Below are 24,710 nucleotides of genomic sequence, written 5' to 3'. Positions count from 1 at the left end.
ATCATAGATAATACTTCTGTAATACTGTATTATATATAGACACGATGAACTATATTGATAGAATACTTCTGTAATAATACTCATAATACTGCTATGATTTATCTAGTGTATATTGACCTCAATGAATTACTGTCCAGTCCCTTCCAGTTAAACACCTCATGTTTAGTATCTTTCTACATTTATCTGAAACCTTTTGTTGTCCTCCACAGTTACAACAGTTTTCTTTTTCATTTTCTACACATTCTTTGCATTTGCGATTTTGACTTTGTTTTTTTGATGTGAGGAACCAGCTTATCCGAGAAACCTGAAAAAAACTTTTCAAGTAAGTGAAAATGATAAAGCCATGACTCGCAAACTGTGACTTTATCTTTTCTACATCAAGTTTCAAAAGCTCAACTATTAAAATGACCCAAAAGATTTTCACTAAACAGTTAAGTAACTACCAGCATGATAATTAGTTTATTGTCTTTTTTTCACGAGTTTATCTCAGTGGCTGTCTTTGTGACTAAATGAATTCAAATCTCTTGTAAACTGTTGTACAATATAAAACACTAGATCCCCACAGTCGGGTCTTGACCCCAACTTTAAGGACCACTGCAGAAATATCAAGTAATATCCTTATTTTTATTCAGCCTCTCCATAAGTGATGCAGTTCATCGTGCTGAACCCAGGAAGCGTGACGCGTCCGTCCACGTAGATTTTGAGATTGGAGCCCAGGTTCATGCGTTTGACCAGGTTCTTCTCGTACAGTAAGGGGTGGTAGGAACCCAGCGTGCAGGCGGCATCATAGAAACGCTGATAGTAGTGGCAGAGATCCGTCTTTCTGTGGGACGGCAGGAACTCGTAGACGTGCACCACCTCACACAGGGACATCATAAGGACAATTCCTGCACAGGAAAAGGGGGTGCACATTATAACAAAAAGACAGGAGTCACAGGGTATTTCATGATGTAATGCACCTTTACAGAAACCCCAATGTAACAATAAAATTTGATGTTGTGAGAATCTGTCCAATTTAGTTAACCTGTGGATTCAAATTTGCTACCAGATGTAATTCTGTTTGGCAACAAGCACTAGATCTTCATATGGATTCAGTAAGAATTAAAAAACTGCATCGGTGCACAGCTCCTTTATTAATGGAGTCACATCGCCCACATCCTTGAATCAGTACCAATCAGTTAATTTTCACATCCTTAGTGTCAAAGTGTCTGTTTGTCTGCTGCTTCATATTTTGCCTTTTGTTTACTCACTTACTTTAAATAAATTGTCTTGCAGGTCCATTTATGTCTTTGTTTTTTTAAGAGTTTCAGGAATTAGGCTTTAAGTTAAATGTCAACATTTTCCTGGAGTTATTGCTTGCACTAATTAAGGATTTGTTGAAAGACTGTACCAGAGTTCTGTCTGGACGGATGGGACATGAGAACGTAGGATGTCACGGTCCCCTGAATCACTACCAGGGGTCAGAGGTGACCTGATGTCATACCCAGCAGCTCCTCACACCATGATGTCATTAGAAACGTTGTTTAGTCTCACTACAACATGAGCAGAGTTCTCCTCTGGCCACTGTACGTACACAAAATGTCCATCTGTGGTGATACAGAACCAAGATTCGTCCCTGGACTTGATATGACGCCACTCATCGTAAGTCCATGCCTGCCTGTTAGCCTGACTGAAATCAACCATCGAGACATGATGTGGTATGACACGGGGTAGTAAAAAGTCCAGTAACTCTGTTCAGATTTCAGACAGAGGGTTTGGAAATACTTTGGGTACAATTTGATGATTGATTGACAACACTTAGGTCCAGCCATTGTAGTTTGTAAACTGCTTTATAAATGAATTGACATTAATATTGACCTTGTGCGCATCACATGTCGGGTCATTGCACAATACGAGCACCAGGCTTCATGCAAGCCCACAATATGACACTTATCAAACTCCATGAAGAGCTGGCAAGGCCGTCTAAGAAGCATCCTCTGTGCTTGTAGTTGGTTAACACTAATGCTCCACTTGTGATGCCGTCACTCGTGCACTCTGATTTACCTCCTCATCAGTGGCCTGCATGCATACCAAAATTATGTTCAAATTAAATCATTCCTTCTGGGTGTTTTTTTTCTGATTGTAAGTTTTATGAGCTCAGTTATCTGTTTCTGATGAGTAATTTCATTACCAGAAACAAAAGATTTGGTTGTAGAGTCAAAATGCTATCAGTAAACGTTTCTTTGCAGTTAACATGTTGACAACTTTCAGGACAGAAGTCACTGTTAGCAGGAAGTGGTTGGACAGCTGGTGTTTCTCATACCAAGGAGGCCAGAAGAAGGCGGGTTCTTCTGAATGGGTTCAGCCATGTTGTCCTGTATTAGCTGCCAGAGCTGCCACCCAAAGCGAGGATGCAGGATGTAGAAAGGCTGCCGCGGGTGAAGCTTCTTGTGTTTTTGATACTGAAGGAAGATGGGATACTCCGTATGGTTGTACCACTGTAAAAAAAAAGATATTGCATGTGTAGAAATGTGTCAAACTGTACACTGGATATCACATAACTACTGTAACTGGAGACAACATGGTAAGAATTAAGAGATGCATTAAAACAAAACATTTCCTGAGTTTCTTTTAAAGAAAGAATAAGAATACTAAAACTAAACCAAAATCAGTTTTTTGCTGTGCCTTTTATTTAAATAGTTAAAATTAACATAAATATTACCTGAGTGAGGTCTGAAGAAAAAGGGGCGGGGTCCCACGCCACCAGAACACCTGAGTTATACAAAGGACTAGACAAGAAGTGATATTTATCTTTTGCCATCACCTGTAAAACAAAAAAGACTCCTTCATAAACAAGTTCTGAAATAATGTATCTGCCTCACCTCATGGTCTGTAAATACAGTCATAGAATACTAGATCTCAATCTCATCATATGGGTCCGTGTTTTTGTTTTTACCTTAGAGTTGAAGAGGTGAATTGTCGTTTTGGACCCGACATCTTCCTCAAACCCACGGGTTGGCGCACCATTGAACCGTATCACTGCATCATGAGAGTCTGCAGTTTAGGAAAAAGACAATTTTCAAAGAAGGAAACTTTTAGAGTTACTGATGAGACACATTTTCAGTTTCTTTGTCTCCTCCCAGTTCCTTGATATAAACATCCGGTGTTGATTTTACATCTACGAGTTTATAATACCATGTCTCTTAGATTCCTTTTTTTATTATATATTCATAAAATAATTTGCTAAATATCTGCAAACTGTTCCATTCATCTCTATGCTGAACACTGTTGTTTAAACGTTTAAAAGTTATGCATTATGTAAAAAAGGCTGATACATAATTTACACTCATTTTGGTTTGATTATAACGAGCAGTTAGGACAAGAATCAGACAAGTCATAAGTTTTATTAAGTAAAGCATAAAACAAAAATCAATGTAAAAGGTTTTACCTATCTCTTTGCCTAATCTGGACTTGAGGAGCGCCCCGGCTGATGACACCACGGCGCAGGTCTTGTAAGGCCCAACATCAGAGGTCAGCTGTTTCCCTGGCAGCTGGCTGGCCCAGGGCAACTCCGAGAAAGGCTCGAGGTCAGAGGTCAAAGTTGTGAGTTCTACCTTTTCTTTAAGTTGGCAGAGAAGCTCAGGACCGGTAAGTTTCAGCCTGCTGGAGACACCACCAGGGCTGGACAACTTTACTCCATAAGTGTTTATATTCTGACAGAAAGAACAGAAGGAAACTAACACAATAAAACCAACTCTTCTGATTTGAGATTAATTCATGCACTTTCAGGTTCAGGTAGTACCTCTTACCTGATAGTCCTGCCATAGTTTCTTCATTTCGCTCCCCAGCATGTTGCTGGACATCTCATCATCCCAAACCTTTTGTTTTAACACCTCATGCACCTTGTTAGGGGGGTGTAGGTGTCCTCCATCCCCTGCTTTTCCACTTAGCTCCTGTTTGCCATGCCAGTTCGTTTTGCCACTCAGCCCCTTATTTACACTCTGCTGCATTTCCCCATTCCACTCATTTTCCCCACTAAGCTTCTTTTTCCCTCTCAGCTTCTTTTTGTCACTCAGATCTTCATTTTCACTTTGCTGCTTTTTACCCCTCAGCTCTTCTTTTTCGAACAGCTCTCTTATGACACTCCACTCCTCTTTTCCACTCAGCTCCTCTCCTCCATTTAGCTCCTCTTTTCCATTTTGCTTTTCTTTTCTGAACAGCTCCTTTATGACGTTCCACTTTTCTTTTCCACTCAGCTCCTGTCTCCCATTTAGCTCCTCTTTGTCACTCTGTTCTTCTGTTTTGATCAGCTTCTTTTTGCCACTCCACACCTTTTTGTCACTCAGCTCCTTATTTCCATTCAGCTCCTCTCTTTCATTCACCTCCTCCTTGCCACTCCACTCCTCCTTTCCATTTAGCTCCTCCTCTCTATTCACCTCCTTTCTGTCCCTTATCTCTTCATTGCCACTCAGGTCTTCCTCTTGCCAGTTTCCAAACATAATCATCAGAGATGGTATGAAGGGGCGCAGAAACTTTGTAGCAAAAGACTCGTGGAGCTCCTCCACCTTTGTTGCTCGCTTTGGCAGAGAATCCAAGTCCTCAAGCGTTGGATTCAGTAAGGAGAGGATGAGGATTGGGCGATGATGGTCACCTAGAATGACTTTTGAATTCCTCTGAGGATTAATGAACAGGAGGTTGTCTCTGCCCTGAAGCACCTAAAAGGGTCACAGCAATGATTAAAATCTAAATATCTTTTTGATTATTTAATGATACTTGAATACACAACATTTTAAGATTTTGTCAAGCTTGAAATTTTCTTCACGCTCCGTTGCGTTCCATATATTCTTATTGTCAAACTGATTTCAGTTTTGCAGAATGCAAAATCTGTTTTATTAAAGCAACAATGATTTATACTTTATGAGATTTTTAGTTTTGGCATTAATTGTGTGTGGTGAAACAGGAAAACACACATTCAGAGTGGGTGTTGGATTAAAAATAGATCATATTTAAAAACAAAACAAAACAACCACAAACAGAGCTCTAAATGCACAGTTTATTGCGTTACCTTTTATGTCAGTAGTCTCAGGGGCAGTGACCCAAATGTCACTGAATTTATTGTGATTCAAGCACTTCAGTAGTTTTCTTACAAGCTTTGTTGTTTTTGTTTTAGCAAATCTTTAAAAACATTTAGCATTTCTAAGTTACTTTCTTTAATCCTGAGAAATTTCCAGCTATATTTTCCACCGTGATATTTCTCTGTGTAAAAAACCTGCAGCTTTAACATCAGCGACAGTAAAAGTCGGCTACAGACCTGAATATCTGAGGCCGCAGGATGCTGAGCGCTGGCTTGGGTTCGAATGCCACAGACGGTGTTGGTGATGGGAACACTCTTTTCAGTGTAGAGGATGTAGAGCAGCGTTAATGAGACGCAGAGGAAGGCCATGCAGATGAATCTGTGGCGACACCTCATACACCACAGCATGTTGACTTGGCCCACTCACCAGCCCAGGAAAAGGAAACAGAAGTGGATCAAAAGCTGAGGAAGGAGACAAGAAAGTAGTAAGAAAAAGATAACCGTGATCTCTGACAGATGTGGAGGCAGAACGCTGTAGGAAAGAATCATTTCTGTGACAAAGCAAAGTAAGTAAAGTATAATAAACCTTTGTCAGATACAATTCACAAAGTTATTGCAACACGTTAAAATACAAAACTTTAAATACCAGACAGGGTTGACTCCAACAGTGAATACTGAGGTTTTAAGCAAAGATCTTAATAAATTAAAAGCCATTGGAGTATGTATTCTGAATGACTCTCAGCTACTACCATACCAAATCTTAGCCCATTCCCTGTAAAACTGAAAAATTATAACCATTTTCTGTTTTTTTAAGATGAGTTAGCTGTGGTGGCCATCTTGAATTAAGTTGGCTCCAAAAGTTAATCAGCTACAGATCGACATCCACGGATTATTTCCCGAAAGTTTCATTAAAATTCATAAAGTGGCTCATGAGGTATTTTGCTAACAGACAGACAGCGTTGACTGCAAATAGTTAATGGCAAAGGAAGTCAATGTCTGTAAAATCTGCTGAGTTGAAGCCATTTTGGAGGTTCTGAAGGTCGTTAGGCTCCAAAGATTAATCAGCTGTAGATGTACATACAATAATTATTTTCTGTTCAACTAAGTTTCACTAAACTTGTTCTGTTTTATGAGCAAACAAGGGCAAAAATATTATGAAGCCCCTCTCAGCGGTGGGCAACAAAAAATACAAATAAGTTACTTTGGAGACACAAAGTAACTATTTACTGCCCTCCAGTGGGCATTTTTTGTTACTACAACTCTGCGTCATAATAATAAATCAGCTCTCATAATTATCAGTTTGTTTAGTTTAGTTTAGTGCACAACTGTCATTAGTGTTGTAAACATTTATCAGCGTTAGCTATAAGTTAATGTTAAGGGTTAATAATTGAAAAAAATTTTTTAAAAAGTTTTACTACAGTTTGTGTACACCGATACTTCTACAGATGTGCATGTCCTCCCTCTGACCACAAGGGGGCGCTGAATCCGTTTTATCTTTAATTATCCTTTCGTTTCCTCTCAATTCTAATTCAATTTTGTATAATTTCAACTGTTTTTCTTGTCACAGACCCTGTTTTAAGAGTCTAAAATGAAAAGTCAAACACTTATTTTTATAAACAACTTATTTTTGCATCTTTACCAGCTAAATTTATTGGATTTAGCCTATATAAAAGGGGTAGGGAGAGAGGTAAGTTTGCAGTAGCAGGTCATTAGTGAATAACTACTGATCATGTGAACATGTAGAGTTAACACACTGTCATTATGGTTACTGTCAGCTGACATCAGTTTAAGTGATCATTATCCAAGTCAGCCTTTCAGGATGTGAAACCTCTGCTGGAACAACAAACCACAAAGACGTCCCTTCATCTCTGCACATTTAGAAACATGATGTGTTCATAATGACGTACCTTATTTCGAAGCTGTGGACCAGGCAGGTGGATGTGAAGGTGCCAGCAGGAAGTCAAAGCATTGCTGTGAAAACTGACTCAGGACCAGCTCCAGAGAAACATGCTGAATTGTTCTAAAACACAAACCTGCTTCAGTTCGAAGATGCTGCTGCAGCCATTGACGTCATCGCAGAGATTGTTGTGTCCTTGCATCCAATTTGTTTTTCCCCTGTTATAATTTGTTTTCCACACAAGAGATGAGCTTTGACCTTGTCCTTGCTACAAAGAAATCGAGAAAAGAGTTGATAAAGTTGATGCTACACGACCCTACGGAAACTTCTGCAGCTAAAAATGCAGTGAGCAAAAACGGAAGGACTCTAAAGGACAGAAACTCTGCTTCAAACAACAGAAAACCACTCTGTGTTAAAAAGTACATCACGTTTACCATGTTGACCTTTGAATCAGGGCTGTTCAACTTAAATTTGGTGTGTTAGTAGCAGAAAGTCATCTTCAACACATATGCTAAGTACTAAATATCGCACATCTTGCCTAAAACTTTAGCATGAAATGTTACAGTAAACACTGTCTGTCTGTTAGCAAAACATCTCATGAAGCACTGGATGGATTTTAATTTAACTTTCAGAAAATATTTATTGTATGTCAACCCAAATCTACCACAGCTACTCTACCTTTACCAACACAGAAATGTCTAAAGCTTACTTTAAATTACAGATACTGAGGTAAAGTTTATGTGGTAGTAGCTGAGAGTCATCCTCGTCACATACTCCAAACATTAAACACAGATGTGACTGTGGCGGACATCTTGAAGTAAAACTCGGCGGGAAAAATGCATTCCTTCAAGAAAAGCTAGGAATTAACTTTACAAAGTTGATTTGTTTTTAGGTTGTTGTTATTTCTTCACTATTTTATGTGGCCAATGGCTGTTGTTTTTAAACGTACTTAAAAAAATAAACTTGAACTTAAATTTAAAATAGTTGGTTTTTTAAGTCTTTCTGTTTTGTTTCAGCCCCAAACAGGTTCAGCTCTTGAGTTTAGGAGCCTTTTTATGCCTAATTGATTCATAGGTCAGAGTTAATTGGCTTAATGAGCAAACATCCCTATGAAAAATGGCAGGTACTGAACTGAAAATAGATAACAAAAAAAAACCCTAGCCAAAGTCTGAAGAACTGTTGATGTAGAGTAATTTTAAAGGTTACAAGAATGTTTATCTGCAGAATATAAATAAACAAGGGCTGGATCAAGACTTTTACACACTACTGAGAAGGTAAATATTTGCTGTATTCTTATAAAACAGCACTGCATTCAGGTAGTGTCTGAAATGAATCCATGGTTGGCTAAAACATCACTCAATGAGTTCTCTACATGCAGAGCAATTTATATTAAATGATTAAACGAGTCAAAAATGCAAAGGAACACATTTTTCTCCAACAGCTGCTGCCCTCTGCTGGACAGTTGGTAGAATGCAAGTCACATTTTTTACAGTTTATATGTAAAACAAGAAGAAAGTTATGAAGAAATTACTTTTGATAGATGAACGGCTAAAATACCACAAAGTGTGCAGAAGTAGTTAGATGTGCAGAAAATGTAAAACTAAGAAAACCATTGTGTGAATGATGAATCAGCAGGTTTGCTCCACCATCGTTCTCACAGGTTCTCATGAAGACAGAATGAGGAAGTGGGTCACATTTACAATCTGAGACCTCTGAATTTCCACGTTGAGGTCATGAACTGTCATGTGAGGCGATGTTTAACTTGGTTCACTCCAAGAAGCAAAAACATGCCACTTTCAGGATATTTCTGGTGTTTTGTTTTTTTGGATCATGTTCAAATTAACGTTAATTCTTGGTTTCTGATCCATTTCCTCGTGATGCTGTAACTCGTCTTTGGTGCCTCTGCTGCCGTTTCTGAGAGTTTTGTAAAACAGAACTTTAAGATGCACTTTTGTAAGATTGTCAGTGTTACAACAGTGAGTTGCACCAACTGGGCCAAAGCTAGAGGCAAGAAACTGTAACTTTGATCCGCTAAGGATGAAGAAATGTTCCTGCTCACAGTTAAAAATAAAAAAAAATAAAAAACTGGAATAGGAAATAACTCATGAATGAAGCCACTTTGAGTCCTTACAATTAAAAACCAAGCCAGAAGCAGTAAGGATGGACTTTGTGCACGGCTTATTCATTTTGCATGCCCGTGTCTGTGTCTGTTAGCAAAATATCTCACAAAGCAATGGATGGGTTTTAATGAAACTTTCAGGAAATAATCACTGGATGTACATCTATAACTGATTAACTTCTGGAGTCAGTTTGATTCAAGATGGTCTCCACAGCTAATCAACATTAGCCAACTAAAACTGCTATAACTCAGTCAGTTTTGCAGATATCTGGCTAAAATTGGATGCATTCTACTATAGTTTGTTCAACATTTTAGTCAGTGAAAGTGGAAGGGTTATGGGTGCACTTTTACCAAGTAAACTACAAAATCACAGGAAACAGTTTAGCTGAACCAGTCTGAGGTGCAATTTGATACGCCTGCTGCAGCAGAACTCACAGAACCTGTTTTAATCTTTCACAATAAGAGCCTCAAACACATGCACTGAGTGCTGATGTCTAAATATTCTCAAAAATCCTGCTGGTCTAGGTTGTAGTTCTATCAAAGAACAATAATGTAAGCTATTTTCATAAACGTCTGATGTTTAGAAAGAGTTTTCTCAGGTAAGCACTCTGTGTGTGTGTTTAAGACTCTTATTGTGATTGAAACAAGTTCTGTGAGTTCCCGTTCATCACAGACATGTATTAAATTACTTGCTTCCAGAGAAGATCCCTGAAATTAAAGCAGAGTCATTACAATGTTTCCACTGGATGACACCTGTACAGGTTTCATGTCCTGCCCGTCTAAACAGGATTTTACTTTCGAAAACTCAGAAATTTGACCCCATGATTGCGTGAAAACACAGAGACGGGGTAAAAAAATTAAAAAAACTCCTTACTGCCTGCGACTCAGCTCCCTTCGTTTGTGTTAAAGAGCTGTTCAGAAGATTTGGATCGTTCATGATCGTCACATCTCTAGCTACATTACTTTTCTTTTAAACTTGAAATGACTAATAACAGCTGAACTTACTGGATAAATGAATATTTGAACATAAGCAGCGAGGTAAGAACTACCCAAATGAACAACAGTCAATACCTGAAAAAAATTTTGGAGGTGTATTTTATTTTATTTTATTTTATTTTATTTTATTTTATTTTATTTTATTTTATTTTATTACCAGAGCAAAGTCCTGCTTGTTTACATAGAAGAGCAGGAACTCCAACAGGTATACTGTAACAGCTCTGGCTTCAGCTTCCGGGTTCTGGTGTGGAGTCTAGTAATTTGACACCTTTGGCTTCAGCTCTCAACGAGACAAGGCGGGGAGAGTTGGTTCCGTATTTTAAAATAAGTTGCAGTGGGAGGAATACCTCGTACTGGTTCATACTAATATTGCATTTTATTCTGTAGTTAACACAGTCAAAGTGCGTCCATGACCCTCAGAAAGATTAATATCAGCCTAACAAGAAATGAACCAAATCCAGTCAGGACCAGGAGCGCACTGGGTTCACTGGTGACTTTTTTCTGTCAATAAAATCTGCACCTTAATTTTAAAGCTTCAATCATATTTTTTTCTGGGTCTTTGGTGGTGATTTTCTGAAATAAAACCATTTGTTAGGATTCGTGACGATGCGCGTAAAACCCGCCCGAGTCCCGACCCGCGCACCGCGCCCTCAGATTAATGTAATGAAGATGATGACGATGATGATGATGATGATGATGATGATGATGATGATGATGATGCGTAGATGTGGGTGTAAACTCAGCTCTCACCTTACGCTTCATTCATTTATTAAGGAAGTTGGATCCTGTCAGCTGCGGCGGCACAGAGGTGAGTTACTTTACGCTTCTTTTTTGTTTTGTTTTTACAGAAACAGGAATAAAATGTTAATCCGATCACAGAATCCGGTTTGATCTGTTCTCACCTCAAACTTGAATTTCTTTTTAAACTTTGAGAATCAGGTTATAGTTCAGGAGTTTAAAGTTTTATTATTGACACTTCAGGGACAAGTTCCTGTTTCTGTCTGATCTGCAGACTCAAGAGTCCTCCAAACCTCTGAGGCAGAGGCGGATTTAGTACGTTTGGGTCCCAAGGCAAAACACAGACATGTACACTCCCACTTCCTTTTTTTCAAGAAAATTGGGCAATCATGTAATTGTCTGAGCTCATTTTTAGCAAAATATTTCATGAACCACAAGATGGATTTTAATGAAACTCCCAGAAAATGTCATTAAGACCATCTCCAATTGATTAACTTTTGGAGTCAACCTGATTCAAGATGGCTGCCACAGCTAATTAACCTTAGCAAATACAAAACTGGTGACAACTCAGTCAGTTTGACAGATTGTTTGACTGCAGGAGAGATAAGAGCTTTCCAGTTTAATTTCTCTTAAAGTGAAGGTAAAAACAACAACTTTTAACGTCTCTTTAATGGAAGGGGTGCAGCTGCAATATGAGCTCCAAGTAAGTAAAAACTGGTTATTTAAGGTGTTTGTAGGTGGAAATGTGTCTCCATAGTCACAAATGGTGATCTGTCCTAACTTCTGTTGGCAGAGGTAAAAGCTTTTGTGTAATTAAAGACTCAATACCACAAAATCTGACTCCTCCAAGTCATCATTACTGATCCAGAGGTGATTAAACGGTTTTAAAAGTTTTACTCACTGGAGCTGCAGTTTATTAAAGGGATAGTCCAGTCAACTTTGAAGTGATGTTTTGTAATAGTTATCAATTAGTACTTATTTAGCCGTAACAAGAATCATAGAGCACGGAGTATGAAGAATAAGGCTAAATAATGGCTATAAGTCAGTCATTTTTACAGATATTGAGATATTTGTGAAAAAATGGGCATGTAAGACAGAAGGTGAGATGCATTCTAGTTATTTTTATTTCTTTATATCCTGGTTTAAATCCTGGTTTCTCAGCAGTGAAAAATGGAAGTGCAATAAAGATAGAAAAGACCAGAAAGATCACAGGAAAATAATCCTCAAATACAGAATTTACATAGTGAAAACATTTAAACAAATTACTGTTGCTTTTTCTTGTATACCCAAAGCAAGAGTTGTGTTTGCATTCTCAGCAGAAAGTTGAGCTGGTCCTCGGAGCACGTTGGACTTCACCATGTCTGCCTTTTGTCTCTGATCCCGTGGCGTTCATGGACAGAATCTTAAGGCACAGACATGAAGAGGGTGGTGTCAGAACCTGAGTTTCATTCCTGCTTTTTGCAGAAGACGTGGTTCTGTTGGGCATGACCTTCAGATCCGTCCATCAGCACCTCATAAACCCAACATACACAGCTGCTAACATGCTTGGTGAGCTGGTAAATGTGAAATATTAGGAATTGATCCAGTAGCTTTCCAACTGAAAGGCAACCAATTTACCCAACTATGCTGACTTATTTATCTGTTTTTAGTTGTTAAATCAACTGAATGAAGCGACAAATCCTCCCAAAGTGATATTTGTGGCAACATTTTCTTACAAAATAATATTCAAGGATTCAAAGATCTTTTATTGTCATACCAGCTCACATTTGCATGTTTGCGGTACAAAAATACATTTCAGAACAGCCCATCCTAAAAGAAGATATGGTAGATAGGGTCTGCCCTTTCACTAGATGAGAAAGAAAAACAGCATTAACAGTCTTTTCAGATAAAGATGGGTCTGTTTAAGACTGATCCTGCACTCCTCTTTGCATGGTTTACATTGATATCTTGAATCAGTAGAAAAAATTAATGGAAATGATCCTTTTTTAGAGGGGAACCTCTAAAAAATGATTAGTTTTTAGTTAATTCTGATTTAAAGTTTATGAAAGAGGAAGCTGCAGCAAGGAAAAAAGGGAACAAACACGTCCCTGAGTTGAACAAACTAAACCAGTTTATACCCAAATATACAAACTGCAGAGGATTTAAACATAATATTAATATGAATCCTGTCAATCAAATACATCTGTAAGGTATTAAAAGGCAAGACATAAACCTGTTGTGAGCTGAGGACAGAATTTAAAGGAATCTAAAAGCCAGCTGAGGTCTGCTACAGTACTTTCAGTTTCAGTCAGACTGTAGGTCTACGTGCCATTATCCTCACATTCTCCAAACACACAAATTTCTCCTTTTCAAATTTAAAATATACTGCAGAGTTTAGTCAGTCAGTTACGTAGCACAGTGTCTAAAAAACAATTCTCAGTAAGTTGAAGTGTGATTCAAGCTAATACTCTTCCAGTTAATACAAAGAGTTAACTCCCATTCTGTCACCAGCTACTCCTCTTCCTCTGTGATGAATTGTCTTTGTTTTTTCTTTGTGACATATAAATACTGTAAACCCCCCAGCCATAATAACAGAAAAATTACTGGCCTTAATCTTATAATGTAAATGGAACAAAATATGTTGCACCCCTGGTTTGCTGAACCTGTTATTTTGGAGTCTTTCTGTTTGGAAGAATGCAACCAAAGAACAACATTAATTTTGTAAAGACTGTTGCACGTTATTCTTCCAACATTTAAGAACTTGTGTTAAAAGAAAACAGATTTCTGATTTTATATATTTATCATTGAACAGAATAGTTGGGAAAAACGCCCCAACTAAATAAATATACACTTTTTTTCCCCCATGAATCACCTTGTGTCTTCAGAAGTAAATAAATCCAATTTAAAGCATTTTAGATGTTTCAGGTAGATGCTCAAATATTCCCCCCTCCTTGTGACATTAGAGGAATTGCCACAGAAAGCATAAGCATTCATTGTTTGGGAAAAGTAAGACAAGTTTTCAGAAAATCCATCAAGTAACTGCAAAGATATTTCAGTCTGAACCAAGTCATCAAACACTACCATTAGCTAACTATAAAAGAGCTAACAAAATGCTAGTTAAAATGAACAACTTTTTGTTTAGTGTGATATCACTGACAACATCATTACCTCTAATATGGTTGAATTTAAATGTTCTTTTTACAGATAAGCAAAACAGACAAAGTGAAGAGTGTTCAGACTTCCAAGATGGCCAACATGAGCGGCAACACTGACGGCATCCCTGAAGAGCTCCGAGCTAAGGTACGTGTGTCACCTGAGAAAGAAATGGATCTAAGGAGCTACAGTCAGTATTCAACAACCAAAGAGCTGCTCATGCTGCGCTGATGGTAACATCTGGAAGGGAGGGTTCAGGTCAGGGTCACCAGCTTCTGTTAGCATTTTTCTTCTACCTTTATTTTATTTTAAGAAACCACACAGTTGGGATTAGGATTCAAACTATACTTTTCTGTTGTAGTTTAATTGGAAAAGTAAGAAAATAAGTCAGAGTTGAAGGAATTCTTCAAAAGCCACCCATATTTGATTCAGGTTTTATGCCAGTCCATAAGACAAATGTTTATATTTTATGGTTTTCACATTAAAGAAAAAATAAATATGTACATGATGTACTTCTACTGTACATCTGTGGTTGGGTAAGGTGTTCCCAGGCCAGGGAGGATACATAATCCCTCCAGAGAATTCTGGGTTTGCCCCAAGGTCTCTTTCTAGTGGGACATACCCAAAAAACCTCCAAAGGGAGGCGTCCAGCTCTACTCTGTGCTCCCCCCAGATAACGGAGCTCCTCACCTTATCTCTAAGACCGAGCCTAACGAAGGAGGCTCATTTCAGCTGCTTGTATGCATTGCAAGATATTTCAGTTTAGAATGAAACTGGAAAACTTTCTAATTGGTGGTTGCATGGGTTACAGGTTAATATATCTTTTATCCCAAAGTCACATTTAGTTATTTCTTTTTAACCAGTGATCTTTAAGTAACAAATACAGGCTCAGTGGGGGTTTTATGCAACAGGATGGGTGGAACGACACATGATTCCTACTGAACTGTCGTAGTACAGATATTAAAGTATGGTGCACACAATCAGATGAAGAATTTATCTGGAAGAGGATGCACAATGTTTTGTATTACTTTTTGCAAATAACAGAAGAGAAAAAGAGGAAGAAACTATCTAAAGCAGAAGTGTCAAACTCCAGGCCTTGGAGTGCTGCCGTCCTGGAAGTTTTAGGTTTTTTCTGCTCCAACACACCTGATCCAAATGATTTTAATCACCTCCCCACCAAATCCTCAGGTTCTCCAGAAGCATGTCCACAAGTCATGCATTTAAACCAGGTGTTTTAAAGCAAGAACACATTCTTTAAAACAAGCAATGAGGGTTAATTCAGGTAACGCACGGTTCGGTATTGCATTTTTTTTGCATCAAATCTAATTACTTGAAACATACACGTCATTTTTATTTGAGGTTTCATATTAAAAGAAAAGCTCTTTATTTATCAGTTTTTATGAATTTTGACTTGATCATAGTTCAGAAAATAGTCAGGTTGTAGGAATGAAATCGTTTTTTTTAGGAAGTCAGTGTTGCTGTTAGGAGGATCTTCTGATTAAGAAACCTCAGTTTTTTTTTGTCTGATTCACACAGGAGTATCAGATGTTTGGTTTTATACATGATTTTATTTCCTTAATTTTTTAATCACTTCCTGTTTTTAGCTGTGTAAACTCATGATTGAAAGGTTGAATCAGAGCAGGTGGGAGCTGCAGCTGACACTCCTCTTTATTCCCAGAAAACTTTATGCAATTGTTGAAAAAAAAAAAAAAGAATAAAGCAGATATTCTGAAATGTTCCTTTAACACGGAGACTTTGATAAAACAGCTGTAGTACTTAGTAAAACCTTTTCTTTTCCTTTATCTTTTTTCTGGTTTGTTTGTAAATAACACAACTATTTGAAAGTAAAATTTGAAAATGTAAACAGAAATGATATGAAAAGATGACATAAATGAGAATCTTGCCTAGTTTTTAAAGATTTTGATCTATGCATGTATTTTAACTTATGTGTAAATTTTATGTATTAGTGCCTCAGTGTGCAAATAATGGACGCTGTCTTTTGGTTGGTCAATAAAACTCTAAATAGGAGAAAAAAATATTTAATATCTTCAATAATATTGTCAATAAAAATAGTGTGATCCAGATCAGAATCTGGACCTCCAGCAAAATTTAATCAATTGTTTTTTTTTTTTGGTTTGTTTTTTTTGTGACAATCCCAACATTTCCTGAAAATTTCATAAAGATCTGTTTATTAGTTTTTATTTAATTTTGCTAACAGACAGACGACTGAAAACAGAACCTCCTTACAACAAAAGAGTCCTCTATGACCTTGACCTTTGACCCTGTGACCTTGAAATTCATAGGCATCATCCCTGACCATGAAGTGTCCAGCTGTGCAGTTTGACGTTGCTAGATCACACTGTTGCAGCGTTAGAGGATCTCCTGCAACCTTGACCTTTGATCGACTCACCACCAAACTCGAATCACGTGTACCTTGCACCATATTTGACGTTTCCTGAAAATTTCATGAAAATCCATTCATAACTTTACTTGTACTCAGGCAGACAGACACATAACCTCTTTAGTGGAGGTATTTAAAGGCTAGTATTTTGATTAAACAAATCTTTTTCAGAATTATAAAAAGAAATCATAGTTAAACATTATTCTCTGCATATTTAGGATCACTTTAAGTCAATGTGTAACTGCTTTTGAATCTACACTATAAAGATCAGTCCTCCTGTTCTCATGCAAACCTTCCTCATTGTCACACACCTTTTATGACGATGTGGGATTATGTAATTGCCTGCATCTGTGTGTATGTGTTTGTTTGTTAGCAAATTATCTCAAGAATGAAACAGTCAGTAAATAATCACTGGATCTAGATCTGCAACTGATAAACATTTAGAGACTACTATTAAAGATGGTGATCACAGCTTGATTAGCCAATACAAAAATGGGTCAAACTCTGTTTTACAGATATTGAAAGTGCTCAAAATGGGAGTAAAAAGTGTCTGTAATGAAGCAGGCCTCACATCCTTTGGGTTTTAAACAACAAGTGTGTTGAGACATAGGTCAAAGAGAATAAAACAGGAAGGAACAGAATGAAACTTGTTCAAACATGCGTCTGGAAAATTCCTGCAACTCATGGAGCTGAAAGAAAGACAGGAGCAGCGAACGCTCTTCCTGGATCTGATCCTGGAACAAAGTTTGACAGTAGTTATAAAATCATCACCTGGGTGATGATTTTATAACTACTGTCAAACTTTGTTCACCTAGGTTATGATTTTATAACTGTACAAGCATAGTTTAAATGTATTTTAGGATTTATTTGATCATGTGGAGGAACTGGTTCTGACTTCCACACAGAGAGAGACAGATTACACAATCTAGATTCAAACTTTGTGTTGTTGACAGTTTTTTTTTCTTTCCTTCTGTCGTCACGTTAATGTATGGTGTTATCTGTCCTTCGGTTTCTTTATGAAATTTAGCATGACTTGCAGGTTAGACAGAGCTGTTATAACTTGTTTAAAGTATTTCAACAGTTACTGTAGGAATAAAAAAACATAGGGGATGATGATTAAAATAAAAAAGAATGTGTCACACATGTCGAAACCTGCGTGTATATTTCACGTCGCAGTTCAGGCTCAGTTTGGAGCTTCACTTTAAGCAGAAACAATAATTAGAAACTAAGTTTAAGAAAAATAACAAAACTGTTGTTCAAGAACTTCCTATATTGTGACATTAGTCTGGATGTTAATGCAGAGCCTTAAAACAGGTTTGTCCACGATGACAGCAGTCCTGCACGTGGCAAAATATTTCATGGCTTCTTCTTTCATTTGTGCTCCAACCTTCGTCCATCTGCCTTTTAGCAGAAAACAGAAGAGGACAGAGAGGTTTATGAACGTCCGAGTTCCTCCACAGCCTCCTGATGTTTATACTTTATCTATTTAAACACTTTTTTATGACAGTTTCATGAAATACAAAGAAGCTACAATCTTAAATTCACTTATTTTTATGTCAATGTTTACAAGAATAAAAAAGGAGCCCCTTTAAGATTTCTTTGCACCTCAGTATTGTGCAATAGTCTTAATCCAGCCCTCATTTTTATTTATTTTTTACTTTGAACAATCAGGTTTTCTAATACCCATTTTAAGCAAACTTTTGTTTGTTTGTTTTTCTTTGAACTTTGGTTGCTTTTTCCTTCATTTTCTCTCCAGTACCTGACCCTTTTTAGTATTTCCAATAACTCTGACCTGCGAATCATTCAGGCATGAAGGGCTCCTAAAGCCAAGGGATAAATTAGCGTTGTGTCTAAAAAGAACAGACAACTTAAAGAACATTTCATTAGTTGAATCTGTAAAAACTACCAAAGACAACAGTTTGACAGACAGAAAATAATGTTTTAGCTCCAACAAGGTGAGTCCCAAAGAGGTGTTTTGTACAATACTGCAAGATTTTCTTTTGTTTTTCATTAAAGTAAAAGACAAATGATTAAAAACAGACAGGATGTAAACACAGATAGGTGTGTTAACTGAAAATGCATCAGAAGTTAAATTTATTCACACAAGTCGTCACTTTAAAACAGAAAGCTTTACGTTGGGAACAGGTAACAGGAGGGAAGTGTTCAGGATCAACAAATGATATTTCACATACAGAATATCTGCTGACTGTTGTGAAAACAAAAGGAGAGGAATGAATTGTTGATCTTTACTTCGTGTACCAGGCAGTCCTCTTCCTGCTCACACCTCCTCAGAAGCATTCCACTAAACCAGACGAGTGAGCAGAAAGTGCACAAACTGTACACACCTTTACAAAACACATTACTGCTGAATTTTAAACTTATTTAGTAGCTCTAAACCCAATACATTAAAAAACTAAATCAGAAAGAAAAAATAATATTTAAATATATATATATATTCTTCTCTATTTGCCAGTTCAAAGTGTGTAGGCTGTCTGCACATATTACAGTGTGTCTTTAAAACATTTAGACACATTTGTGAGAAAATCATTGAAAGGATTTAACAAAATGTCCCCTAAAGAAAGGCTGGAAGGATATGTATATTTCTTCTTCTGCAGTGCTAAATAAAACTGAACCAATGATTTTGAATAGATTTCTGTGTAACCCATGATTTATGATCCCTTAGATGGTTCTGTACCGAGAACAGACCTTTGTTGAGTGGCACAACGCAGAGCTGCATTCACACGCCTCATGTGCACAAAAGAAGCTTCATGTTAACTTTGTCCAGAGGTCTCAACATGTTTGCAGGACGAACGGAACAAAATAACACCCGAAACTCTTCATCTCTTTGAATCCTCAATGTCAGAATGTCCTGATGAGACAAAACATGAAATATATTTGGGTTTATAATGGCTGAAAGAAGACAAAAGCCTAAATAAATGTCAGAATTGTTGCTTCTTTTTTTTTTAATTTTTCTTTTTTTAGTACTATTCCCCTCTTTTTAAATGTATAGGTATAAAAATATAAAAAAACATTCAGAAAAAGAAATAGGTAGCCTATAGAGTTTCTGCTCAGTGATTTCAGACCTTACTTGTCTTTGTAAAATATTAAATTACTTTTCCCTTCGTGTCATAATGACCTTGTTCAGTCATTCTCATACAGCCGTGTGCCGGCTGCTGCCCTCAAGAGAAGATAAGGTTCTTTTCTCAAGCTGTTACCTATCTACAGGTCAGAGTAGCCTTCTTCTTTTTAAACACGATGTGCTCAATAAATCACACAAATCCTGGACTTTTTTTTCTTGATTATGTCAACTTCAGTGGGAGCATGGAAGTTTGGATTTCTTAACTTTGAAGCTTGAAACATTTGGGTTTTGAAATGGTTTTATCCAACAAATATTTAATAATTTTCTCAAAATCTGAGCCATAATGCAGAGAACAGATGCATCCCGCAGATGATGTGTTCATGTAGCTAAAGGGTGAAACTTCCAGTAAGCTGAATGCTAAGCCTGAGTTTTGTTTCTTTTAATTTACCATAGCAATCAGCCAACTAACTTTTAATTTGATTTTTTTAATAGAATGTTTATTCCACTTTTACAAACAATCATAGATTAAAAGCAGTTGTCTCAATCAACCGGGATTCTTGCTCACAAATTATTAATTAAGCACGTTTTCCAAAAAGGCTGTGTAAATCCTGAATGATGCCCGATGACTATGATTTAACTTTTCCCCTAACTTCCTGTCTGTATTTTTACTGCATCACTCCTCTGTATGAACTTAACAATCACCCTGACTCTTCTCATCAAGCTAAAACGTTTGTTCACCTCTTTCTAAAGCTGCAGACTGAGGAAATGCTGCCATCTGGTGGACAAAGAAGAAACCTGCCTCAGTGCTCAGGTTGATGCTCACCAAATGTATCCATGTGTTTGAACCTGTAACGCTGATGGGGTCAGGTGTAGATCTCTGCATAGATTTTATGTATAACAAGAGGTATCTAATGATGCCACTCTGCCTCTTCACAGGTGGACAAACACCTGGAGCCGTTCACACTTTCTCTGGAAAAGCTGAAGGACATTTCCATAAGGTTTAAGGATGAAATGAAAAAAGGCCTGGGAAAAACCACACATCACAAGGCGTGTGTTAAGATGCTGCCGACCTTTGTGAGGGCAACGCCTGATGGGACAGGTACAGCCTTTGAGTCAAAAACACCTTCAGTTCATTTTCTCTGACTTCCCCAGGAAATATCTTGAAACTAGAAATTTTCTGAAGAAATTTTAATGGGTGCCAATTCAGCCACTGCCTAAAATTCCAACATGACTTTCGTAAAAATCTAAGCTCAGAAAAAATGTCAACATTTTGATGTTTGAACTGTTTAAGAAGTGTATAGAGAACCAGAATAAAAAAAAAAGTTAAAACTGCTGCCAGTGGCTCATTAGGGTCACCATGGTAACCCCACAGCTGCATCTCTCACTCCCTGTGAGAGAATGAGAGGCAGACTGAAAGATAACTTCAAACAGTTGCGGAGCAAAAACTATAAGGTGTAGATACACCTTCTGCCAAAGGTACTGATGGTCACATGTGAATTTTTAGGTTTTTATACTGTGTTATGTAGACATGACAAGTTAAAAATATCCTGTACTTCCAGTTTTGAAGAGAGTATTTGTACAGAGTTGTGGGAGTAAGAAAAGTTTGTTTGTAAATAAAATGTTCTGTGTAAAAAATACCAAAATCTTAAAATTTAAGCTGTAATTTTGTAAAAACCATTAAAGATTCCAAAATGCCATTTCAGTCATGTAAAATATGACTTCCTGTGACCTGTTTACATATTAACTCTATGAAATATGTCTGAACTATAGACCTCCAAAGAGGGCTGGACATTAATCTCCATTATTTTGTTTCATGCAGATGTTTGCAAATTTTGTCTACGTTGTGTAACTTACCACTACCAAAAGTCATAGCCTATTATTCCTGATTGGACCACTGGTTTAGGCGAACATTTTATCATTTTTGTTATAAGGTCTCTTTAATGCTTATGCATCATCACCCTTAGTTAACTTTATTGGTACATTGCCAAACCTACAAACTATTTCAATAATCCTAACCTCGGTCTGTTGAATACTTCATCAATATGAAGGACTTACTACATCTTGTTTAGCAGTTCATAATTTAAATTTTTTTGGGTCTGTTAAAACAATTTTATGTGTATAAATCTTGTTTGTTTTTTTTATATCATAGTCTGTTAAAACTTCTGTCAGCTTAAGGGTCCTTCCAGAAAGTCAAAGTATGCTTTGACTGGTTCTTTGTCTTGAGACTCGAGCTTTTAGTCAGGCATCGATCAGCTGTGTTACATGGAAATGTCATTAAATTACAAAAGAAAAACTAGAGAAGAATCAAGATGTTTTAGGCAGTTCAGGAGCCTAAATGAAGTTATACTCCCCTGCAGAAAACACTTTGTGGAGGAGTAGTTCGTGCAACTCTGCAGACTTTTGATATAAAAAAAACAACAACTTTAACTCACTGAAGCTGAGGGGAAATCCCAAAATTTATATTATGTTTTCTTCAAAAAACAGAAAGCCATTACAGTTTTGAAACCAAGCCCACAGCTTTTTGATCTTTCTGGCAGAAAAAGGCGACTTCCTGGCATTGGACCTGGGTGGAACAAACTTTCGAGTGCTTCACGTTCAAGTGAAGGAGCAGAAAGTGGTGAAGATGGACAGTCAGAGCTGCGCCATCCCACAGGAAATCATGGTGGGACCTGGAAAACAGGTAACACACACACATCTGGAAAACAAGAGCAAAGTTAGCTTTGGAACAAAAAATGATCACCAGCGTTTTTAAGAACATTGTGACTTACATCAAAAACTATGCAAATTACCTCTGCCTTTCTTACCTCTGTAAAAAGAAAGTCAAGAAATAAGGAGTTTGATGGTAATCACATACAGTACTTTGTGCCATTATTTCTGTAGATAAATCTAAAGATGTGCAACAGAAGGGGATGTTGTTGCATTTATGGTTTCTATGTTTGGTATCACTTTATGTTAGGACTACCCTTATAAAGGATTAAAAAACAGTTTATCGTTGTGAAGATCTTATAAGCTGTTACAGTGTGTTAGATAAAAAAAACTGAGCTTAGATTTATATTTTTACCTAAATTGTTGTTTTCTTCATAAGCAAGACCTTCAATAATAATCGTTTGTCAGAAAAACCTTGACAGATAAATAAAATATGGCACTTGATTTAGCTAATTATTGAGCTTGCTTCAAGTATAACAAGTGGCTTATAACTTTATTTGGCTCATAAATGTTTATCATTTTATAAATTATTTACAATCTAATCATAAAGGATTTACAAATCCTTTATAAAGGTAGTCATATTGTAAAGTGGTACAAATTATTACAATAAGTAGGTCCAGTTCAGTAGCTTGAATTTTAAAAAGGAGTAGAAGTAAGAAACTTCCCTCTAATTTAATGTGAAGTAAGAATATACAGTTAATGAAAACTAAAAGTATACGTGCAAAGTCTCCAGTGTCAAACCTGAAGAACATCTGTCTGTTTGTACATCTGTCCAGCTGTTCGATCACATCGCCGCCTGCCTGAGCAAGTTCCTCGACACTCAGAACCTGAAGGGAAAAACTCTTCCTCTGGGCTTCACCTTCTCCTTTCCCTGTGAACAAAAAGAAATCGACAAGGTCTTTATCACAGACACACAACCAACACACAACCGTTTGTGTATTAGAAGCTTGTAAATGCAGCAGGAAACACTAAAAAAAAAACCCACTGCCAACAAACCTTCCAGAAGAACATCAGTGGTGGGGCAGATGTGACATTTTTGTCTTATTTGTGCGCAGAGCATCTTGATCCGCTGGACTAAAGGCTTCAACTGCTCCGGGGTGGAGGGAAAGGATGTGGTGAAGCTGCTGAAAATGGCCATCCAGAGGAGAGGGGTCAGTCAACAGTGCTCATAAATCTAAATTATCATCACTTTAAGTGGTTCAGCCAGTTTAAGAGTCACTGCTTCCTTATTTAACTTTTTTTTAATTAGCTTCAGAAATACAAATTTATGGCTTCTTTTTATGGGTCAGTCAGGTTGACAGGACATAACAAATAGCATCCGACTGTTTGTTTTCTCTGCAGGACTTTAATATAGACTCAGTTGCCATGGTGAATGACACAGTGGGTACGATGATGAGCTGCGGCTATCCAGACAGCAACTGTGAGATCGGCATGATCATTGGTTCGTAAGCACAGAGCAACTGTGATGGCACTAAAAATTACCACAAGACACAAAGCAACCAGAGTGACAAATCCAAGACAAACCCTTAATCAAAAGAGGCTTACAAAATGATCAAGAACAGACAAATCAGTGAAAAAAAGACAAAAAAAGACAAATCTTTGTTTTCTGTAGTTTGTTTTAACAAACACAAAGCAACAGGTCCATGCAGAAATCTTGATTTAGCTGCTCTATTCGCTGTCATGCTCCTCTTCCTCTGCAGGGACGGGAACCAACGCCTGCTACATGGAGGACATTAAGAATGTGCAGCGCGTGGTGGGTGAGGATGGACAGATGTGCATCAACACGGAGTGGGGGGGCTTTGGAGATGACAACGCACTTAATGACATTCTGACAGAGATTGACTTCGAGGTGGACAGAACTTCTATCAATCCTGGAGTCCACACGTAAGTTGGCAATCAGTCACAAAGTCTCAAATCTAGAAATGAATATTACTGTTTGGGTCATTTAGGAAGAGAAAATGAAATAACATCGGCCTCAAAATTTGTAAAAGTCTGAATTTGCTGCTGTTCTCTGTTACCCTGTATTTATTGTAGTTGCATATCAAACAACTTTGTATTATGGCTTAAAGTCAGAGGTCAAGGTGATTAATCAGTGGAAAACATTCATGATAGTTATCAGGAGTCACCAGTTCAGAGGTGGACAAATTCATCACAAGGTCAGACCATGCAATGCTCAGATAAACAACAAAACAAACAATAGTGCTACTGGTCTCAGTTTGCAGGTTAAATGTTAAAGTTTATTGCAACATAATCAGAAAAGACTGAACAGGTATGACTTGTTTCTGCCAGGAAAAAGCCTCTCCTCTCTGTAAAAGAAACATGGCAGCACATGTGTGGAAAGTTACATCCAAAGTTAAAAAGGCTTCAAAGTTTTGGACAGATGAGCCAGTGTGGAGATGTTTACCCATATTGCACAACAGCATGTTTAGAGAAAACCAAACACAGCACATCAGCACAGACACCTTATTACAGCTCTTAAACACAGTGATGGAGGACTGATGATTTGGGCTTGTTATGCAGCCACAGGACCTGGGCACTTTACAGTTTTGGCTCAAAGATGTAATTGTGCATTCTTGCGCCTGCATAACT

At 37.4% G+C, this 24,710-nt stretch overlaps 2 protein-coding genes across 4 annotated transcripts in view; one reads left to right on the top strand and one right to left on the bottom strand.

The window, feature by feature from the left end:
• Positions 1 to 440: 440 nt before the first annotated feature.
• LOC108228272 (beta-galactoside alpha-2,6-sialyltransferase 1-like) lies at positions 441 to 7,071 on the bottom strand. The gene is made up of 8 exons (XM_017403809.2): positions 6,961 to 7,071; positions 5,291 to 5,515; positions 3,789 to 4,694; positions 3,428 to 3,692; positions 2,936 to 3,033; positions 2,702 to 2,803; positions 2,303 to 2,477; positions 441 to 887 (listed from the first exon to the last, which is right to left on the bottom strand). The coding sequence occupies exons 2-8, from the start codon at positions 5,459 to 5,461 to the stop codon at positions 625 to 627; spliced, it is 1,980 nt and encodes a 659-aa protein (XP_017259298.1). The 5' UTR covers positions 5,462 to 5,515; positions 6,961 to 7,071; the 3' UTR covers positions 441 to 624.
• A 3,768-nt stretch (positions 7,072 to 10,839) lies between these two features.
• Positions 10,840 to 24,710, top strand: part of LOC108228271 (hexokinase-2) — a 26,528-nt gene continuing 12,657 nt past the window's right edge. The window contains exons 1-8 of one of the 3 annotated variants that reach the window (XM_037979225.1): positions 10,840 to 10,873; positions 13,987 to 14,082; positions 20,352 to 20,514; positions 21,953 to 22,095; positions 22,898 to 23,017; positions 23,177 to 23,272; positions 23,463 to 23,562; positions 23,822 to 24,005. In XM_037979225.1, the coding sequence (XP_037835153.1) occupies positions 14,029 to 14,082; positions 20,352 to 20,514; positions 21,953 to 22,095; positions 22,898 to 23,017; positions 23,177 to 23,272; positions 23,463 to 23,562; positions 23,822 to 24,005 (860 nt within the window). In that variant the 5' untranslated portion in view covers positions 10,840 to 10,873; positions 13,987 to 14,028. Of the gene's footprint in view, positions 10,874 to 13,986; positions 14,083 to 17,170; positions 20,227 to 20,351; positions 20,515 to 21,952; positions 22,096 to 22,897; positions 23,018 to 23,176; positions 23,273 to 23,462; positions 23,563 to 23,821; positions 24,006 to 24,710 lie in introns of those variants that run through there. The other 2 variants (XM_037979227.1, XM_037979226.1) reach the window with 2 other exon arrangements.

This window comes from Kryptolebias marmoratus, linkage group LG13 (genome assembly GCF_001649575.2).
Source record: "Kryptolebias marmoratus isolate JLee-2015 linkage group LG13, ASM164957v2, whole genome shotgun sequence".
Classification (NCBI taxonomy): domain Eukaryota; kingdom Metazoa; phylum Chordata; class Actinopteri; order Cyprinodontiformes; family Rivulidae; genus Kryptolebias; species Kryptolebias marmoratus.
Note: the sequence above shows the minus strand (reverse complement) of the source record. Positions and strands in the feature narration are given on the sequence as shown.

Bases quoted from the DNA above. Each gene is read 5' to 3' on its own strand.
- LOC108228272 (XM_017403809.2), bottom strand. From the start codon at position 5,461: ATGCTGTGGTGTATGAGGTGTCGCCACAGATTCATCTGCATGGCCTTC. The intron at 3,034-3,427 runs GTAAAACCTTTT...CCTAAACTGCAG, and splicing joins CAGATTAGGCAAAGAGATAG to ACTCTCATGATGCAGTGATA. The intron at 2,478-2,701 runs GTAATATTTATG...TTTTTTTTACAG, and splicing joins TTTCTTCAGACCTCACTCAG to TGGTACAACCATACGGAGTA.